The sequence below is a fragment of the Schistocerca gregaria genome, chromosome 8 (genome assembly GCF_023897955.1).
Source record: "Schistocerca gregaria isolate iqSchGreg1 chromosome 8, iqSchGreg1.2, whole genome shotgun sequence".
NCBI lineage: Eukaryota > Metazoa > Arthropoda > Insecta > Orthoptera > Acrididae > Schistocerca > Schistocerca gregaria.
Genome location: NC_064927.1, coordinates 450449649 through 450469975, shown reverse-complemented (window position 1 = coordinate 450469975; position 20327 = coordinate 450449649). Strand labels below are relative to the sequence as shown.

General features: G+C 39.1%; 1 protein-coding gene across 1 annotated transcript in view; it reads right to left on the bottom strand.

The window, feature by feature from the left end:
- Positions 1 to 20327, bottom strand: part of LOC126284790 (probable E3 ubiquitin-protein ligase bre1) — a 339859-nt gene that overhangs the window by 184260 nt on the left and 135272 nt on the right. The window contains exon 8 of the mRNA XM_049983953.1: positions 18118 to 18210. Within this exon, the coding sequence (XP_049839910.1) occupies positions 18118 to 18210 (93 nt within the window). The remainder of the gene's footprint in view (positions 1 to 18117; positions 18211 to 20327) is intronic.

Genomic DNA, 20327 nt, shown 5'->3' with positions numbered 1-20327 from the left:
GCTTCACCGCTCCTCCCAGTCACTTTCAGCATGACTTGGTGGATCCCCTCACCCCTTCCCAAGGTTACAGATATGTGCTATCTATTATAGACAAAACCTTTCGTTGGGTGGAAGCTGCCCTGCTACCCAATATTAAGTCCGAATCAGTGGCACAATCCTTTATAGACACTTGGATTTCACACTGTGATTGCCCTATTTACTTGACGACCGACAAGGCCATCAATTTGAGTCTGCCTTGTTTTCTGAACTGTGTAGGCTGTGTGGCATCAAGAAAATTCATTTAACACCATACCAACCCCAAAGCAACGGCTTCGTGGAACATTGGCATAGGACGCTTAAGACGACCCTACTTTGCCATGGCCTCCTTTTGATGGAAGCCCTGCCATCCATCTTACTGTTTGCGGACCACTTTCAAGGAAGACCTTAAAGGCTCAGTGGCTGAGTTCGTCTACTGCCAGTCCCTTACACTGCCAGGCGAACTTATTGCTCCTACTCCAGTCGTCAAACCATCCGAACTGCCATTCTTGGTAGAACGGGTGAGGTTATACTGTAACAAGCTTCGACCCCTACCCCCTTCCAGCCACACTCCACCACAAACATATGTTCCCAAGGCACTCGAATCTTTCGAATTTGTGTTCCTTCGTGATGACACTAAAAAGCCCCATTGCAGCCCCCTTACACAGGTTCATACAGAGTTGTCAAACGAACCAGTAACACAATGGACATCGTAATTAAGGGCTCAGTAACTACTGTCTCCCTCAACAGGGTTAAACCTGCTCATGTCGAGTTTTCCCCTACCTCACCCACGGTTGAAGAGACCACGCCCTCTGGCCACCCTTGACCTTCTTCCTCAGCTCATGATTCGAGTAAGCTCACGCCTATACCAGCCCCGTCAACAAGCCCACACTAATTCCGGGGTTTTCCACCTCCCGGCTCCCATAGCAGAGGCCCCAGCTCCCAGGGCTGTAATATAACAGTTCCATCTTCGTGCGACAGCACACCGCGCCGCTCTTCAAACCGGTGCAGCCAGCAGGTTCCTGCCACACCCACTCAGACCTCACCGTCTGACACTCACCCCTCTACTCGCAGCACACTTTCTTCATCGTGCTACTGTTTCCCCACCCCCCGGCTCAGCATACCTCTCTGTTAGCAGGCGCCACTTACAAGTTCTCTACCCACGTTCATGCTAATGACAGTTGTGGTTTATCTGTCGTCTTAATTCTGATACCGCGTTAGTGCTGCTTGCGTGTGACAATTTGTGTGACTCGTTAGGTGGTGTGTCAGAGCGTGCAGTGAAGCGTTTCAAAATCTCTCGATGTGCTACGTGTGGCAACCTACACGCTTACGTTATGCCAAGTGGAAAGGTGATCATTAGGTTCCCTGCCGATGACGCCATTCCACACCAGCGCCCCTGCACTGGCCGAAGACTATGACCGCCAACGTCGCTTCAAGACTTCAGCATCAGCTTTCCAGGATTTGCTCCACGCTCTCCTCCCACATGGCCGGTGCCATTAGATGCGGAGAAACTCACTGTAACCCACTTAAACTCTCGCCAACTGCCCCCACATTTGGGTACGTACTCCATACTGCAGGGAAGGGGGGGCTATGTGGTGTCGATCCATGAATCGATAGGCCAGAACATCATATGTGTATTATGTCTACAAGTTGATCTTTGTTTTATATACTTCCGGGACCTCAGTTCCCGCCTAGTCTGCGAGCTGTACATTTGTCGTGGAATAAAAGTATTGATGATTAGAGGAGAGAACCATGGTCATTACCTTACCAACTTGATATCTCCTTCAATGCTTTACGGAAGACAGAGAGGCAAACAATAAAAAAATGAGGTAAGTACTAATTTAGAACTATAGATGTATGTGTAGGTCAGTACAGACTAACTATTAAATAATGATCAGTGTCTTATTTGAAGATACTTATGAAAGTCAAAGGACATGAAAGGGAGACAGTAGCTTAAAGGAGAATGAGTCAGGGCTCTAACCTGTTACCAGTGTCATTCATTCTGCATAGTGAGCAAACAGAAGGACACGATGCTGAAAGAACTAGACTGAGAAATGAGACACCAAAATTAGTGGATGAGTTTTACTGTTTGGGCAACAAAATAACTGTCAACAGCCGAAGAAGCAAGAATATAAAATACACACTAGCAATAGTAAGATAAGCAATTCAGAAAAGAGAAATTTGTCAATGCTGAATATAAAATTTACTATTAGGAAGTCCTTTCTGCAAGTATTTGTCTAAAGTTTTGCTTTCTAATGAAGAAAAGTGTGGACAATACACAGCTGAAGGAAGAAGAGTATAAAAGCTTTCAAGAAGAATATTGTAGATTAGAGAGGTAGATTTGATAATTAATGAAGAGGTAATGAATCAAATTGCGGAGGAAAGAAGCTTATGGTGCAACTTGACAAACAGAAGGGGTCAGTTGATAGGACACATCCTGAGGCATCAAGGAATAGTCAGGTTATGTAAGGGAGTGAGGGCACTAAGAATTGTAAAGAGAGACCAAGAGATGAATGCAGTAAGCAGGTCCAAATGGATGTAGGTTGTAGTAACTATGCACAAATGAAGAGGCTTGCTCAACAACTGCAGCACACATGGAGGAATTTAAACAATCATTCTTCTCACACTTCATACATGAATGGAGCCGGGATAGATGCTGATAACTGACACAATGGGACATACCCTCTGTATGCACTTCACACTGCTTTGCACAGTACAAATGTAGATGTAGATGTAAACATAGTCTTGGATGGAGAACTACATATAACCAGTCTTTGGACTGAAGACCACAACACCAGCAACAATGGTGGAAGGTGAGACATCATTTTTATGCTGAGAATTTATAGCCAATAAGTGCCTGATCCTTCTCCAAGCTATTAAATGTCAGCTCCAGCTAATGTATTGCTACCGATGGGCCAGAAGATATACAGAGTGCAACAAATTCAGCCAAAAATAAGTAATACTCTACTAGGAACCTTATATTGACATGATGCTATTAATGGATACAGAAAAGATTGTGACAGTTCCTTAGTGTGCACTGAAAGTGGTGTGCATTGTTCACACTACTGCTACATAGCTGTTCCAGGATTGAAGGAGGAGCAAAGTACTGCAGAATAATCCACGAATACAAGTGTATATTGGATCACTTCATGTCAAAATAGCAAATGAGGTGTGGCAGCTAAATGTCATATTTTACTGAAATGCAGTTGAATGTAGGTTTGCACAGCCTAAGTTAACATGCAATATATTTTCCTTCAGATCAAAATAATTTTCAAATGATGGGTTTAGCATTTTTGAGGATAAGTGTCAAGAAATATATGTACTGTATATTCAGAAAAATGAATAGATTTGCACCTGTAATAGATCTGTAATGATTAAATTTTTGTGCACAGCTCATGAGCACATACACTTAGCTAATCTGATAGTTAAGGTGTTTGCATTTTGTAAACTGGGTGTTTTATTTGTCACTAACTTCAACTATTTACTGTGAAATTTTCTGGCACCTCTTCACACAACATAAAACATTGGAAAATCTGAAACTTAATTTAAGTTGGAAGAGAGATAAACATTTTTCTTAATATATAAACCAAAAGTCAGATAACTTTTAGCATTCTGTTCCTCAATCAGTAAAAACCAGAACAGTATAGGATTGCTTTGTTGTCTGTCTGTCTTTGTACCTGTCCACATGTCTGGCGGAGATGTTGTGTGTACAAGTGAGTAGTGTTCCTGCAAAAAACGAAAATAATATCGGTAAAAGTACAGTGTGTGTGAAATGTAAGGATGAAATTATTAAGTTAAATTAGTGTATTTCTGGCCTTCAGAAAATCGTCAGTGTATTGAGTAGTGAGATGTCAGAACTTCGAAAAGAAATAAGTGAGTCATTAGTCAAACAAAAGGCCAGTTCTCTTCCGCAAAATAACTCTAACGAGTGGACAAATATACCATATAAAAACAGAGGTGTGAATACGAAAGCATCGCCAGGGAGTAAAAACACTAAACAGTTGGCGGTTAAAAACAAATTTCAAGTTCTTTCCATGAGTGAAGGGGAGGATTTAGGCCTAAAATTGGTAAGGGAACATGAACTTTTGAACAAACTTTGTAATCAGAATGGTGATACAGGCTCTGAGTTCAGAATTAACGCAAACAATGAAGGTGCAAAATTGAGCATGCCTTCTATTGTACATAATAATGGGACATCTATTGCATGTAGTAATGAAAAAGACACTATCAATCAAAATGTACAACAGTGCAAAGACGAAAGTAATGTATTACTTTTAACAGGCAGTCAGGGCAGAAAAATAATGAGACTATTCAAAGAAAACACGAAATACGACGCAACAGGTTTTGTGAAGGCAGGAGCAACAGCAAAAAACATTATTGGAGTTGATTTACAAGACAAAATGTCGGGAAAAAATGACTATGTCGTGCGTATAGCGGGTGCAAATGATGTTGCGAAAAACGAAGCAAATAACTGTCTTACTGAACTAAAGAAATTCCTGGAACACAGTAAACAAAAAAATACGATAGTTGCAACATTACCACACAGATATGATCTAATGTATGACTCATGTGTAAATAAAGAAATTCGTAAAACTAACATTAAAATAAAGCAGATGTGTTCTTTGTTTGGAAAATGTAGCATCCTTGATACAGGCAAATTGGACAGATGCCAGCATACCAAACATGGAATGCATCTAAATTATGAAGGAAAAAACTTTGTATGTAAAATCATAAATGAAATCATTGCAAACAGAGAGAGAGCAAACAGAAAAATTCCATGTATCGGTATGGGACCAGTCTCAGCAAAAGAAAAAGAAGCATTCCCAAAAGCAGCAGAATCGTCAGTGGTGGAACCAACAACTAAAACAACATATTCAGCGGTAACTATTGGCCGTCCTACACACAACAGAAAACAAACTCAGCGTTTTTTATGGTGAGTAACACGAGAGATGAGGATTCAAAGTTGCGTGAAGCATCTCTCTCGTGTGTTCAGTATGAGTTTTCCACACCCCAAGCAATACTATCAACTAATGTACTGAAAGAAGCCACTCCTAGAAAACATCACGCAAATGCAGAGGTGAGAAAAAATCAAACTTTGTCTTTATTCCACCAAAATATATGCAGCCTCAAGAATAAAATTGACCAGCTGCTAATAAATTTAAAAGACGAGTGTGAAAGTGAGCCTGATATACTGTGTTTCTCAGAACATCACGTTATGAGTGGGATCCGCATGATACAGACTGAGAACTTAAGTTTAGCTACTCATTACTGTAGTTCTGTTATGGAAAAAGGTGGTGTTGCAATATTTATAAAAAATAATATAGTGTATAAATCCCTAGATTTAAGCAAATACTGTGATGAACAACATTTTGAGTTGTGTGGCATTGGGTTAACAGCACACAGTGCAACTGTTATTGTTCTGGCTGTTTACAGGGCACCTGCTGGAAATCTAAATGTATTTCTAAGGCAAACTGAATCACTTCTGGCCCACCTATGTAGGAAAACTAAATCTATCATTGTTATGGGTGACTTCAATGTGGACCTTTTAACAGAAAATAGAAACAAGACAGATCATGAACACTTAATGTACTGTTACAATTTAGTACCAATGGTGGACACTACAACTAGAGTAACTGCCACCTCTAGCACTTTAATAGATAATGTATTTGTAGATAATGATATTTGCAATAATTTAACCATGAAAAATATTATAAATGGTCTCTCTGATCATGAAGGGCAATTCCTCACTCTAAACCAAATGAATGTACAAAGAAAAGAAAATGTAATTTGGAAAACATTTAGGATTATAAACAGACACACCATTGAAACCTTTAATCAGCAATTACAGCTTGTGGACTGGTCTCCTGTATATGCTACAATCGATGTTAATTCAAAATTTAATATATTTATCAATGAAGTTACAAGCATTTTTGAAGAAGCATTTCCTAAAAAATCTGTGAGAGAAAACCTGTTCAAATCTGGAAACAAGCCTTGGGTTACTAAAGGCATCAAAATCTCTTGTAAAACAAGAAGAGAACTATATGCTGCAGCCAGGAGTTCAAATGATAACAGTAGGATTACACACTACAAAATCTACAATAAAGTTCTGAATAAGACAATTCTGGCAGCAAAGAACATGTGCTTGAAGGCAGAAATTGACAACTCAAGGAATAAAATAAAAACTATCCGGAAATTTGTAAAGAAGGAAACGGGGAAAAATGCAGTTTGTAGTGAAAATATCCAAATCAAAAGTGAGGATAATCTTGTTAGCGATCCAAAAACAGCTGCAGACACATTTAACAACAATTTTTTAACAGTAACAGAAAAAATAGGTTTACAAGGGTCCATGAAAGAAGCCATCAATCTTTTGAAAGCTAGAGTACCTGGTTCAGTACAACATGTGAAGGTAAAAACAGCCACTGTTCAAGAAATTGAAAGAGTTATTAAATCCCTGAAAAGTAATAACTCTGCTGGAATTGACAAAATTTCCAACAAATTATTAAAATACTGCTCCAGCCATGTCAGCAAAGTCATTTGCCACATTTTTGATGCGTCACTTAAGCAAGGAATAGTTCCTGAGAGGCTTAAGTATGCAGTTGTAAAACACCTGTATAAGAAGGTGGATAAGACGGATACTGCTAACTACAGGCCAATATCATTACTGAAAAGCTTTTCAAAGGTTTTAGAGAAACTAATGCATGCCAGGATAGTTAAGCATCTCAGTGAACACAATAGCTTCAGCAAAAGTCAGTTTGGATTTCAGAAAGGTTTGTCAACAGAAGGTGCAATATTTGCATTTACTGGCAAACTCTTGGAATCTATCAACAAAAAACTGAAAGTGATTGGCATATTTTGTGACCTAACAAAAGCATTTGACTGTGTAAATCACCACATTCTTTTACAAAAAGCTGCACATCTCGGTATAAGTGGTGCAGCAGGGAAATGGCTCGACTCATATCTGTCAAACAGGAAACAAAAAGTTGTAGTAGATAGTCAAGATGGTCCCAGGAACTTCAAAATGGGGTACCATCACATGTGGAGTGCCGCAGGGCTCAGTTCTGGGCCCCCTACTTTTTATTATATTTATAAATGATCTTCCTCTCTCTATGGAACATTGTAGATTCACCATTTTCGCGGATGACACTACACTACTTATTGATAATTCAGTAGATAAGCTTGAGGTAACAGCAAATAAGGTTTTAAATGAAATAGTGAACTGGTTCAACATTAATGGTCTTCTTTTAAATTACTGTAAAACAAACTACATTCAGTTCCACAAAACATCCAAAGATGAGGAAATATTTGGAAAGGTAGGTGAGCAGACAATAACCAGGGTAGATTCCTCAAAAAACCTAGGCTTGCACATTGATAGCAAACTGAATTGGTCAAACCACATCGTGGATCTGTGCAAAAGACTAAGTTCAGCAACATACGCATTGTTTCTTCTTAAAGAAATATGGAAACCACGAAACCAGCGTATTATGGTTACTTTCATGCAATTATTGCATTTGCAATTATATTTTGGGGAAATCAGCCACTCGCTAAAAAAGTACTGTGTGTACAAATAAGAGCCATAAGGATCATGTGTGGAGTCCATCCTAGAGCCACATGCAGGAATATTTTTAAGAAGCTTGAAATACTTACATCCACTGCGCAATATATATTCTCATTGATGTGCTTCATAAGGAAAGAAAAATCCATCTTTAAGCTGAATAGTGCATATCACAGTCACAATACTAGAAGGAAAAATGATATCCACTATGAACAGCCAAATCTAAGTATGGTGCAGAAAGGAGTCCATTTCAGTGGCTGTAAGATTTTTAATGCCCTCCCTTCAAGAATTAAGTGTTTGGTAGACGATGATCTCTTGTTTAAAAAAACCTTAAGGCAGTTCCTATTGGCTCTGAGCACTATGGGACTCAACTGCTGTGGTCATTAGTCCCCTAGAACTTAGAACTACTTAAACCTAACTAACCTAAGGACATCACACACATCCATGCCCAAGGCAGGATTCGAACCTGCGACCGTAGCAGTCCCACGGTTCCAGACTGCGCACCTAGAACCGCGAGACCACCGCGGCCGGCGCAGTTCCTATTGCAAGGATCATTTTATACATTAGAAGAGTTCCTGAACTACAGTGTTTAACATCTCTTGTATTGCAAATTGCAAATGTGTGCCCAAATTTGTATTTGTAATACCGAATATTTTATTGTAAACATATATTTTGCAATATTTATTTCTCTGTAACACTCATCATTTTGTAATCTTTATCTCTCTCTAAAATGTATTTTTGTAGTGGGACCTAAGTTACTGTTTACTGTTTTTTGTTTTGTGATCTCTATCTAAAATGTATTTTTTTTTCAGTGGGACCTAAGTTACTGTTTACTGTATTTATTTTGTATTATGTATTACCATAAATTCTGGGCAAAACCTTGTAAAATTGACACATTCCATATCCTGTGACAGTGTCACAACATGGATCACCGAAACAAGAAACAAATAAATAATAAAATAAATTAATTAATTAATTAAGACCCCTTTTTCTCAGGAACAGGTAGTCTTATCAAGTTGAAATGTATATCACATACCGAGGCATATGATCCCTTGACTTTGTAATAAATGGTAGCTTTTAAGTCAGTGCAATCATAAGGTGCAACCACTTATGTCACAACTGGCTACATGGGTAGCAGGGGCTGTGCGGAGGGAACTGAGTGGTTTTTTAGGTTAGAAGGTCCTGGGAAAGTACAGAAAGACTTTCAGTTTCAAAGGGTGCAGGACAAACACAGGAAGAGGTAGACATAGGAACAATCAATATTGAAGTTGTAAACTGCCATAGCTTTGTTGGAAAATAAACAGAGCTCCAAACGCTAGCAGAAAGCACTGAATCTCAAATCATTACAGGTATGAAACGTTGGAAAAAGTTAGAAATAAGTTCAGCCATAAGTTTTACAAATGACCTAACCATGTTCAGAAAGGATAGATTAAACACAGTATGTGGTGGAGTGTTTATTGCTGTCAGTAGTTTACCTTGCAGTGAAACCAAAGTAGATAGTTCTTGTGAATTAGTATGGGTAGAGGTTCTATTTGACAACCAGAATAAATTAATAATTGGTTCCTTTTGCTAAGACCTTCTCCACACCCCCTTGACTCAGATGATACAGTTGCTGACCACTTCAAAGAAAACTTGAGTCTCTTTTCAAATAGGTACCCCATTCATACAGTTATAGTTAGTGGTGACTTCAACCTAACCTCAATATACTGGCGAAAATACGAGGGTCGGTCAAAAAGTAATGCCTCCCATTTTTTTTCTACTTAAAAAAATTAAGTTAAGTGAAAAATTTGAATTTGGCGCCATTCCTCAAACCTTCTTCTGCAATCCACTGCAGTAGTAACTTTCTGTGTCAACAGGTGACAGCACAGTAGAAGTTTGTAAGATGGCCGACATCGATGTTCGTTTGAGACAGCGTTGTGTGATTGAATTCTTGAATGCAGAAGGTGAGACGCCCATACGCATTCATGAAAGACTGAAGAAGGTGTATGGTGTTGTGACAGTGGATGTCAGCACTGTTAAACGATGGGTTCGTCGTTGTAAGGAAGCTGAAGGGCAAACACCGTTGACTGACGAAAAGCGGAGCGGCAGGCCGGTGAGTGCAGTGACTCCACACAACATTCAGCAAGTTGATGACATCATTCGTGGTGACCGTCGGGTGACTGCAGATGAAGTGTGTCGCATTATTTCTCTTAGTAAAGGCAGTGTGATCACGATTATGAAACAATTGGGGTACTCAAAAGTTTGTGCACAGTGGGTTCCAAGAATGTTAACCCATCAGAATAAAGAGGCAAGGAAAACAATAGCCTCCCAACACTTGCAGCGCTTCCGTTTGGAGGGAGATGAGTTTCTGAAAAAAATTGTGACCGGGGACGAAACATGGGTGCATTTTTTTGAACCCGAATCAAAGAGGCAGTCAATGGAGTGGCGTCACACAAGCTCGCCGAGGAAGAAAAAATTCAAAACTGTGTGATCGGCAGGGAAAGTTATGGCAACAGTTTTCTGGGATACAGAGGGTGTGATTCTGGTTGATTTTTTGGAGCAGGGATGCACAATAAATTCTTTTCAATACGTCACAACCCTCAAAAAACTTAAAGCACGTCTTCAGCGAGTTCGCCCAAAAAAATCAATGGCAGATGTTCTTCTTTTGCATGACAATGCAAGACCACACACCAGTCGTCACACCTCTGACGAGATTGTCAAAATTGGATGGGAAGTTTTGCCTCATCCCCCATACAGCCCTGACCTGGCACCATCAGACTTCCATCTGTTCGGGCCACTAAAAGAAGCTCATCGTGGGATTCATTTTGAAGATGAGGAGGCCGTCAAAACATCCGTGCGTCAATGGCTTAGGAAGCAGAGCTGTGATTTTTACCGTGCTGGGATACATGCCCTTGTTCAAAGATGGACCAAAACTGTAGAGATGGGCGGAGATTACATTGAAAAATGACAAAATGATCCTCAATGTTGTGGTTTTCAACCTATGTAATTGCATTTAAATTTCCTGACAATTAAACGTAGAAAAAAAATAGGAGGCATTACTTTTTGACTAACCCTCGTACATGTTTACTATCAGAGGTAGGCATAAAACATCATTCAAAATCATCCTCAATGCATTCTCAGAAAATTGTATTGAACAATTAGTTCAGGAGCCCACTCGAAGTGTAAATGGTTGTGAAAACATACTGAATTCTTAGCAACAAATAATCCTGAGGAAATAGGGAGCATTATGAAGGACACAGGGATCAGCAACCACAAGGTTGCTGTAGTGAGACTGAATACCTTAACATCTAAACCCAGCAAAAATAAATGCAAAATACATCTATTTAAAAAAAAAATTCACATGAGGCCAACCTAAGAGACAGTCTTCACTCTTTCCAATATGAATATGTAAATGTAGACCAGATGTAGTTTAAGTTCAAAGAAAAGGTATTGATGGTTATTGACAGACATATACCAAATAAATTAATAAGAGATGGTACTGATCCCCCATGGTGCACTAAACAGGTCAGAACAGTGCTACAGAAGCAATGAAAAAAGCATGCATGCCAAACTTAAAAGAAAGTGAAATCTGAAGATTGACGAAGTTTTACAGAAGCTTGAAATGTAGCATGAACTTCAAATCAGGATACTTTTAATACTTTCCGCAACAAGACTCTGTTTGTGAAATCTGGCAGAAAATCCAAAGAGATTCTGGTTGTATGTGATGTACACCAGAGGAAAGACCCAATCAATACCTTCACTGTTGTGATAACAGTAGTGATGTTACTAATGACCATGCCACTAAAACAGAGTTGCTAAACTTGGTTTTCCAAAATTACTTCACTCAAGATGATGAAGTAAATACTCTGGAATTCTAACTAAGAGCAACTGCCAACATGAGGAGCTTAGAAGTAGTTATCCTCAACATTGGACAGCAGCTTAAATTGCTTAATAAAGGCAAGGCCTTTGATGATGACTGCACACCAGTCAGGTTCCTCCCAGAGTATGTTGATACAATAGCCCTATATCTAGCAGTCACATACCACTAATCGCTCATTGGAAGATCCATACCTTAAGACTGGAAAGTTGCACAAGTCACAATAATATCCAAGAATGGGAATAGGAGTAATCCACTAAATTACAGGCCCATATCTCTAACATCAATTTGCAGCAGGATTTTCAAATATAAACTGTGTTCTCACATTATGAGTCATCTCAAGGAAAACAATTTATTGACAAACAGCCAACACAGACTCAGAAAATTTTGTTCTTGTGAAACACAACTAACTCTTTCTTCTCATGAAATAATAAGTGCTATTGACAGAAGAAGGTAAACTGATTCTACATTTTTAGGTTTCCAGGTGGCTTTTGACACATTTCCTCACAAGCAACTTCTAATTAAATTGCATGCCTAAGGAGTATTGTCTCAGTTGTGTAACTGGATTCAAGGTTTCCTATCAGAAAGGTCACAGTTCAAAGTAACTGCTGGAGAGTTATCTAGTAACACAGAAACAATATCTGGCATTCCCAAAGCAAATGTTATAGGCCCTCTGCTGTGCCTGATCTGCAAAAACAATTTGGGAGACAACCTGTGTAGCACTCTTTAGACTGCTTGCAGATGATACTGTCATTTAGTATCTTATAGAGTCATCAGATGATTGAACAAATTGGAAAACAATTTATAAAATCTATATTTATAGTGTGAAAAAGTGGCAATTGATTCTTAAATGATGAAAAGTGTGAAGTTATCCATATGAGTACCAAAAGGAATCTGCTAAATTTTGGTTACATAATAAATCATACAAATCTAAAGGCTGTAAATTCGACTAAGCACTTAGGGATTACAATTACAAATAACTTAAGATGGAAAAGTTGGGACAATCACATAGTCAACATTGAGGGGAAAGCAAAACGAAGACTTCAATTTACTGGCAGAATGCTGAGAAAATGAAACAGTTCAACAGTTCTACTAAACAGATTGCCTATGTTATGCTTGTATGTCCTCTTCTGGAGTATTGATTGACTGTGTGGGATCCACGTCAGATAGGAACAAAAAAGTTCAAAGAGGAGCAGCTTGTTTGGTGCTCGTGAGACAGGGGAGACAGCATCACAAATATGATACATGAAATGATGTGGCAATCATTAAAACAAATGTGCTTTTCATTGTGGGGCAACCTTCTCATGAAATTTCAATCACGAACTTTCTTCTCGAGTGTGAAAATGTTTTGTTGTTGCCCACCTGCACTGGGAGGTATGACCATCGTAACATTGAACAGCCAAAGAAACTGGTAAACCTGCCTTATATCATATAGGGCTCGGGTGAGTATGCAGAAGTGGCACAAAATTACTTGGAATGGACTCAACTAATGTCTGAAGTAGTGCTGGAGGGAACTGACACCATAAATCAGTAAGAGTATGAAGGGAGTGGAGATCTCTTCTGAACAGCATGTTGCAAGGCATCCCAGATATGCTTAATAAGGTTAATGTCTGGTGAGGTTGGTGGCCAACAGGAGTGTTTAAACTCAGAAGAGTGTTCCTGGAGCCACTCAGTTGCAATTCTGGACATGTGGGTTTTTGCATTGTCCTGCTGGTTTTGCCCAAGTCCATCGGAATGCACAATGGATATGAATGGATGCAGGTGATCAGACAGGATGCTTACGTACCTGACGCCTGTAAATGTCATATCTAGACATATCAGGGGCCCCATATCACTCCAACTGCGCAATGGCGCACACCGTTACAGGGACTCCATCAGCTTGAACAGATCCCTTTTGACATGCACGGTTGATGGGAGGTTGTCTCCATACCCATACACGTCCGTCTGCTTGAAACAATTTGAAACAAGACTCGTCTGACCAGGCAACATGTATCCAGTCAACAACAGTTCAATGTCAGTGTTGATTGGCCCAGGCGAGGCGTAAAGCTTTGTGTCGTGCTGTCATCAAGGATACACGAGTGGGTCTTAAGCTCCGAAAGCCCATATCGTTGATGTTTCATTGAACGGTTCACATGCTGACACTTGTTAATGGCCCAGCATTGAAATCTGCAGCAACCTGCAAAAGGATTTTACTTCTGTCATGTTCAATGATTTTCTTCAGTAATTGTTGGTCCCATTCTTGCAGTATCTTTTTCCGGCCACAGTGATTTCAGAGATTTGCTGTTTTCCTAGATCCCTGATATTCAGGGTACACTTGTGAAATGGTCATATGGGAAAATCTCCACTTCATCACTACCTTGGAGATGCTGTATCCCATTGCTAGTGCACTGACTATAACTCCATGTTCAAACTCACTTAAATCTTGATAACCTGCCATTGTAGCAGCAGTAACTGATCTAACAACTGTGCCAGACACTTTTGTCTTATATAGATGTTGCTGAATGCAGCGCTGTATTCTGATGGTTTACATATCTCTGTATTTGAATATGCATGCCTATACCAGTTTCTTTGGCACTTCTGTGTAATACAATAAGAAAAATCACAGCTCGCACAGAAAGATTTAAGTGTCCGTGTTTCCTGTGCATTGTTTGAAAGTGGACTGGTAGGGAAGCTGATTTGATAAGCCCTCTGTCAGGCACTTGATTGTGAATCATTGAATATCATGTTTGATACTTGCAAACTCACTCATCAAAACCTACAGGGTACTTCCTATTGGTTTATATTCACGAAATTTTGCAAGAAGCCAAGTTTCAGGAAACAGCTGACGTATCAAATTGAAATTTATGTCACATACTAAGGTCTATAGCACCTGGACACAGTAATAAATGTAAGGCTCTAAGTCAATGCAATCAAACGGTACTGCGATTTATGTCACATATTTTGATGCTTGTAAACTGTCATCAAAACTAGTATGTTACTTCCCAGTGACCTAGAATCACGAAATATGGCAAGAAACAAGGTTCCATAGTAGAAGTAAAGGCAAAAAACTGATGTGTTAATTTGGAATTATATCACATGAAGATAATATTTCTTTCTCATTTTTTGTCTGACAGTCTGTCCGTCCGTCTGTTAAGACCCCTTTTCCTCATGAATGGGTAGATGTATCAAATTGAAATTGGTGCCACATACTAAGGTCCCTTGGTGATGTAAAAAAGTTAAGATCTAAGGCAATGTAATCAAAAGATATCACCATTTATGTCACATATTCTGATACTCAGAAAGTCACACATTAAAAGCTATAGTGTACTTCCCATTAACTCAGAATTACGAAATTCAGCAAAAAGCAGGGTTTCATTGTGCAAGTAAAAGGGAAAATATCAGAAATTTATTAATTTTTAATTATATCACATGAAAACAACATTTCTTTTATCGTTTGTTATCCGACTTCAAACTTAAGACATTTTTATTTGTCTTGCAATTCCCAGCACCAATGATGAACTGTTTATATACGTAATAAAGTTTGCATGTAACCCTCGGAGTGAGTTTCCTACTCAGACCTAGCCAATTTTTTTAAATTTATTTTGCATTTAAATACATATAACTAAATACACTGTTAGAAATTTACAGAATTTGTCTGTTGCTAAGAAACAAAATGTATTTGTATTTTTAATTTTATGCATGTTTAGACTAAGGAAGATTGCCAAACTTAGAGAAAACATTAGATTTGTCTTGAAATAATTCAATGGTGTCATAACTAGGCTGAATGAAATTAAAAACAATTGGAAGTTCAGGTTGTTGTATCAACAACTATGAAAATGGGTGTTCGCTCTCTGCCAACACATTCACCAGTTTTCCCCCTCTCTGATCCTTTCCTTTTTTGTTCTCCATTCCCCTCCCTCTCCCCAACAGACTCCCGACACTGCCTCTGGCAGCCTTGTCCTGCCACCTCCTACAGTAGTTCCTGGATGCTCTTCCAGACAGCACTCTTCTCTCCCCCCACCCATACTCTGGTATCCTTTCCCCTTCCCTGCCTCTTTCCTGATCGGGGCTTTCGTTGAATGCAACAGTTGCAGCCTTTAGAGCAGTCAGAGATAGCAGTCATGTGCACATGAAGTGTGCCTGCTTGCGTGAATCTGTGTGCCTTCCTTTTTTCTGAAGAAGGCTTTGGCCAAAGCTTGGTGTGTAATGGACTTTTTGTTGTAGCTGTCTGCAACTCAGCGTATCATCTTTACAAAATTGATGAATGAAGTTTAGTTGTTCTATGTACTGTTTCTGATGACAGTGCAATATCATGGATCATTCTGTAGGTAAACAAAGAATCAATGTCTGAAAACCATATACAGCAAATAAACTGGCTCTCTGGATGTAATTATTCCACTTGATAAAAATGTAAATATACTTACATTAATTATTTCTGTTGTACTGCCATCAGTCACCTTTATATTTATTTTCAGTTTAACAAAGCTCTATGTTTCAAGTATGTTCTGCTCATTTTGTCACTTTGTTAGTTACCAGATTTTCATATATTTAGGCATGTTTTAAGTAACTTCAATCTATTTTTTGGATGTTCAAAAGGCTTAACTTAAGGGTATGAAAGCCAAAAATTGAATTCTGTTTCTTTCAATAATGACAAAAATTCATTGTGAGGAATCAGGTTATTGTCATCAATTGGAATGTAATGGGTTCACAACAGTGACACAAAGCAAAGCTGAGAAATAATTTGAGAACATTTTCTTTGGATTTTGTCTGAGAAATGGGATATGTTTCACTCATCCCAAGACAGTCTTTGTGCTCTAACCATTTCATTAAATTACACCAAACACCTTCACAATCCTGAAAATGAAGTAACAGCAGTTTCTGAAGTTGGTTTTCTGCCAATTTATCATTACTTTATTACAAAAAGTGTTTATGCAACAGCCTAATGGAAACCAATATTTACGTTGGTTTTTAGAAAACTGTCACTCTTTAACATCATGAGATATTACTTGTTCCATTATACATTTTTTTTTAACCTACAGGGTGACAATTATTGAATGACATAAAAAAAATGTAAATTAGTTACAAACTGTGGTGTGCACACACTTTATGCAACATGTAAATGTCACTACAGATATTTAGATTTTGGTTATGAATGTTTGATATGCCTGCCATCACTGGCAATGATGTGGCTCAGATGAATATCAAAATTCTGCATGACCATCTGAAGTGTTGGGACATTGATGTTCTCCTGAATGGCTGTTTTCAGCTCAGTAATGGTTTTGGGGTTATTGCTGTACACCTTGTCTTTAATACTGCCCCACAAAAAAGAATCACATGTGTTCAGATCCAGAGAATGTGGCAGCCAATCGAGACACATGTCAGTGGCCTCTGGGTAGCTCAGATCCAGAATATGGTCCCCAAAATTCTTCTCTAGGACATCAAACACTCTCCTGTTTTGATGGGGTCGGGCTACATCTTGCACGAACCACATCTTGTCAAACTCAGTGTCACTTTGGATAATGGGGATAAAATAATCTTCCAAAATCTTCACATACCATTCAATAGTCACCGTGCCATCAAGGAATATCGCACCGACTATTCTGCAGCTGCATACTGCACACCACACAGTCACTCATTGAGGGTGAAGAGACTTCTCAATCAGAAAATGCAGATTCTCAGTCTCACAAATACAGCAGTTTTGTTTGCTAATGAACCAATCCATTAGAAAGTGGGATTCGTCGCTAAACCAAACCATACTAATTCCCATCATGCCCCGAAGCCAACTGTGCAGTTTGAATGTCCTACTGCAAGCTGTTCAGAAGTTATTATGATCTTATTTCTTTTAGTTCAATAACTGTCTCCTTGTAAGACTACTCCATAGAATAGAAACCTAGCAACCAGAAGATGAAAAATATGACTTCCCAGACTTGTTTCAGGTGGCCTTTTTTTTAAAAAAAAATTACTTTTCTTAAGTGATTTATTGCATAACAAAGCATTATCTTTACAATAATATTTGCTTGTATCTTACTGGAAGCCTAAGTATAACATCTCTTTAGAACTTGGATCTTTTATTGTTGAAATATAACACTACTTCTTTTCATTGTAACACTGACATGCGATTTTTAATGCATACTTCTTAGCTAGAATATGATGGCAGAACTTGTGTTCTAGGTTACATTAGTATATGAATCCCATAGTAAACTGCTTTTTTACAACTGTAAGTGCACATTCATCTTTGCAAGATTACACTTCCATAAATTATTACGTCTCTCTTATCTTTTTTCTGGCTTCACTCTCAAACTAATACTTCAAATATAACTCTCACTTGTCTAAAACTCGCCTTAATAAATTCTGTTTTGATCCTAGTTTTCTGTTCCTTTCACACAGGTCATTATTAATTAATGCATTTCATGAACAAGTTTCCACATATGGCATACTTTTCACTTCATATGCTCCTTCAACACTACGTTGAAATGTTCTGCTTAACAATACTGCTCAGTGAGCCAATAAGAGAGCTCACTGTCAAGCTGAATACTACACACAAAAGCTAAAATTTCAACGGGCCATTTTCACTGTAATATTCCCTTTCATTTTCCTCAATATCCTTCTGTTTCCCGTTTTCAGTGCAGTGAGTAGCAACTCTTATGGTATTGTGTTATGAATTACTACACTTAATTTTGTGACAAATGATATTTAAGATTACTTTCGTCATTACCTTTAGCTGTGGTAGTTCAATATGAGTCATTTCCAGAGGTGAAAATAATAGATTCTTGGTCAAATCTCTTTCCTTGGGAACTTTTTTTGTCATCTGAAAATATGCAATTAACATATCATTGGATTAACTGATTAAAACATTTTTAACAGATGATTATCAATGAAATAATATCATGTTCATCAATTAATTAATTCATTCATTCACAAATCACTTTCCACAAATAGCATCATGAACGAGAGTCTTCATGGGCGTAAATTGAGTTAAATTAAACATCCTGCAAGTTGCTTTTATCAAGTCCACAACAATCCGTTATGACTAGTGCTGATCTGCTCACATTGATAATTACGAAATTACTCCTAGATTACTTTACATATGAAGGACAGTATGAATTACGATAAACTAATACTCACCATATAGAGGAAGCAATGAGAGAAAGACAAAGAAATTTAATACCAGATGAGCAGTCAGTCAAAGTCCATCATCAGATACAGGAACACACACACACATTTATACATGCACAACTTGCCCACTCACTTGGTCACTGTCACCTCTAGGTGCTGAGGGTCAACCAACTGCAGTGAGCATCATTTCACTAGGGCTGGTATTGGTGGGTGCAGAAGAAACCTGAGGTGGGAAGAGAGAGGGATAACAGGGCACAAGTGGGAAATATGTTTATGTGCTTCCTGTGAGAGTGTGCAGGGGTGTAGTGGGGTCAGCATGATGGGTCACCAAGTGTAGTGCTGGGGAGGAGAGGGAGAAAGGGAGAGGAGAGAAGACGAAAGACTATGCAGATGTATGTGGGGATAGAAGGCATGTAGGTCAGAGAGGGAGCAGGGAAGCAGATAGAAGCATATGGTGAAACAGCACTAGCAATTTGAGGCCAGTGTGTTTATGGGAGTAAATGTTGCAGAGAGAGTTCTCACTTGTGCAGTTTAGGAAAGCTGGTGTTAGTGGGAATAACATAGAAGGCACAGTCTTTGAAGCAGTCACTGAAGTCAAGTATACCATGATGCACAGCATGCTTGGCAGTTGGGTAGTCCAGCTGTAACTTGGTCACAGTCTCGAAGTAGTAGTCACGTGGACAGAGAGTTTGTTATTGGTCCTGTCCATGTGGAATTCTGCACAGGGATTCTACATCTACATCTACATCCATACTCCGCAAGCCACCTGACGGTGCGTGGCAGAGCGTACCCTGAGTACCTCTATCGGTTCTCCCTTCTATTCCAGTCTCGTATTGTACGTGGAAAGAAGGATTGTCGGTATGCTTCTGTGTGGGCTCTAATCTCTCTGATTTTATCCTCATGGTCTCTTCGCGAGATATACGTAGGAGGGAGCAATATACTGCTTGACTCTTCGGTGAAGGTAGGTTCTCGAAACTTTAACAAAAGCCCGTACCGAGCTACTGAGCGTCTCTCCTGCAGAGTCTTCCACTGGAGTTTATCTATCATCTCCGTAACGCTTTCGCAATTACTAAATGATCCTGTAACGAAGCGCGCTGCTCTCCGTTGGATCTTCTCTATCTCTTCTATCAACCCTACCTGGTGCGGATCCCACACTGCTGAGCAGTATTCAAGCATTGGGCGAACAAGCGTACTGTAACCTACTTCCTTTGTTGTCGGATTGCATTTCCTTAGGATTCTTCCAATGAATCTCAGTCTGGCATCTGCTTTACCGACGATCAACTTTATATGATCATTCCATTTTAAATCACTCCTAATGCGTACTCCCAGATAATTTATGGAATTAACTGCTTCCAGTTGCTGACCTGCTATTTTGTAACTAAATGATAAGGGACCTATCTTTCTATGTATTCGCATCACTTTACACTTCTCTACATTGAGATTCAATTGCCATTCCGTGCACCATGCGTCAATTCGCTGCAGATCCTCCTGCATTTCAGTACAATTTTCCATTGTTGCAACCTCTCAATACACCACAGCATCATCTGCAAAAAGCCTCAGTGAACTTCCGATGTCATCCACTAGGTCATTTATGTATATTGTGAATAGCAACGGTCCTATGACACTCCCCTGCGGCACACCTGAAATCACTCTTACTTCGGAAGACTTCTCTCCATTGAGAATGACATGCTGCGTTCTGTTATCTAGGAACTCCTCAATCCAATCACACAATTGATCTGATAGTCCGTATGCTCTTACTTTGTTCATTAAACGACTGTGGGGAACTGTGTCAAACGCCTTGCGGAAGTC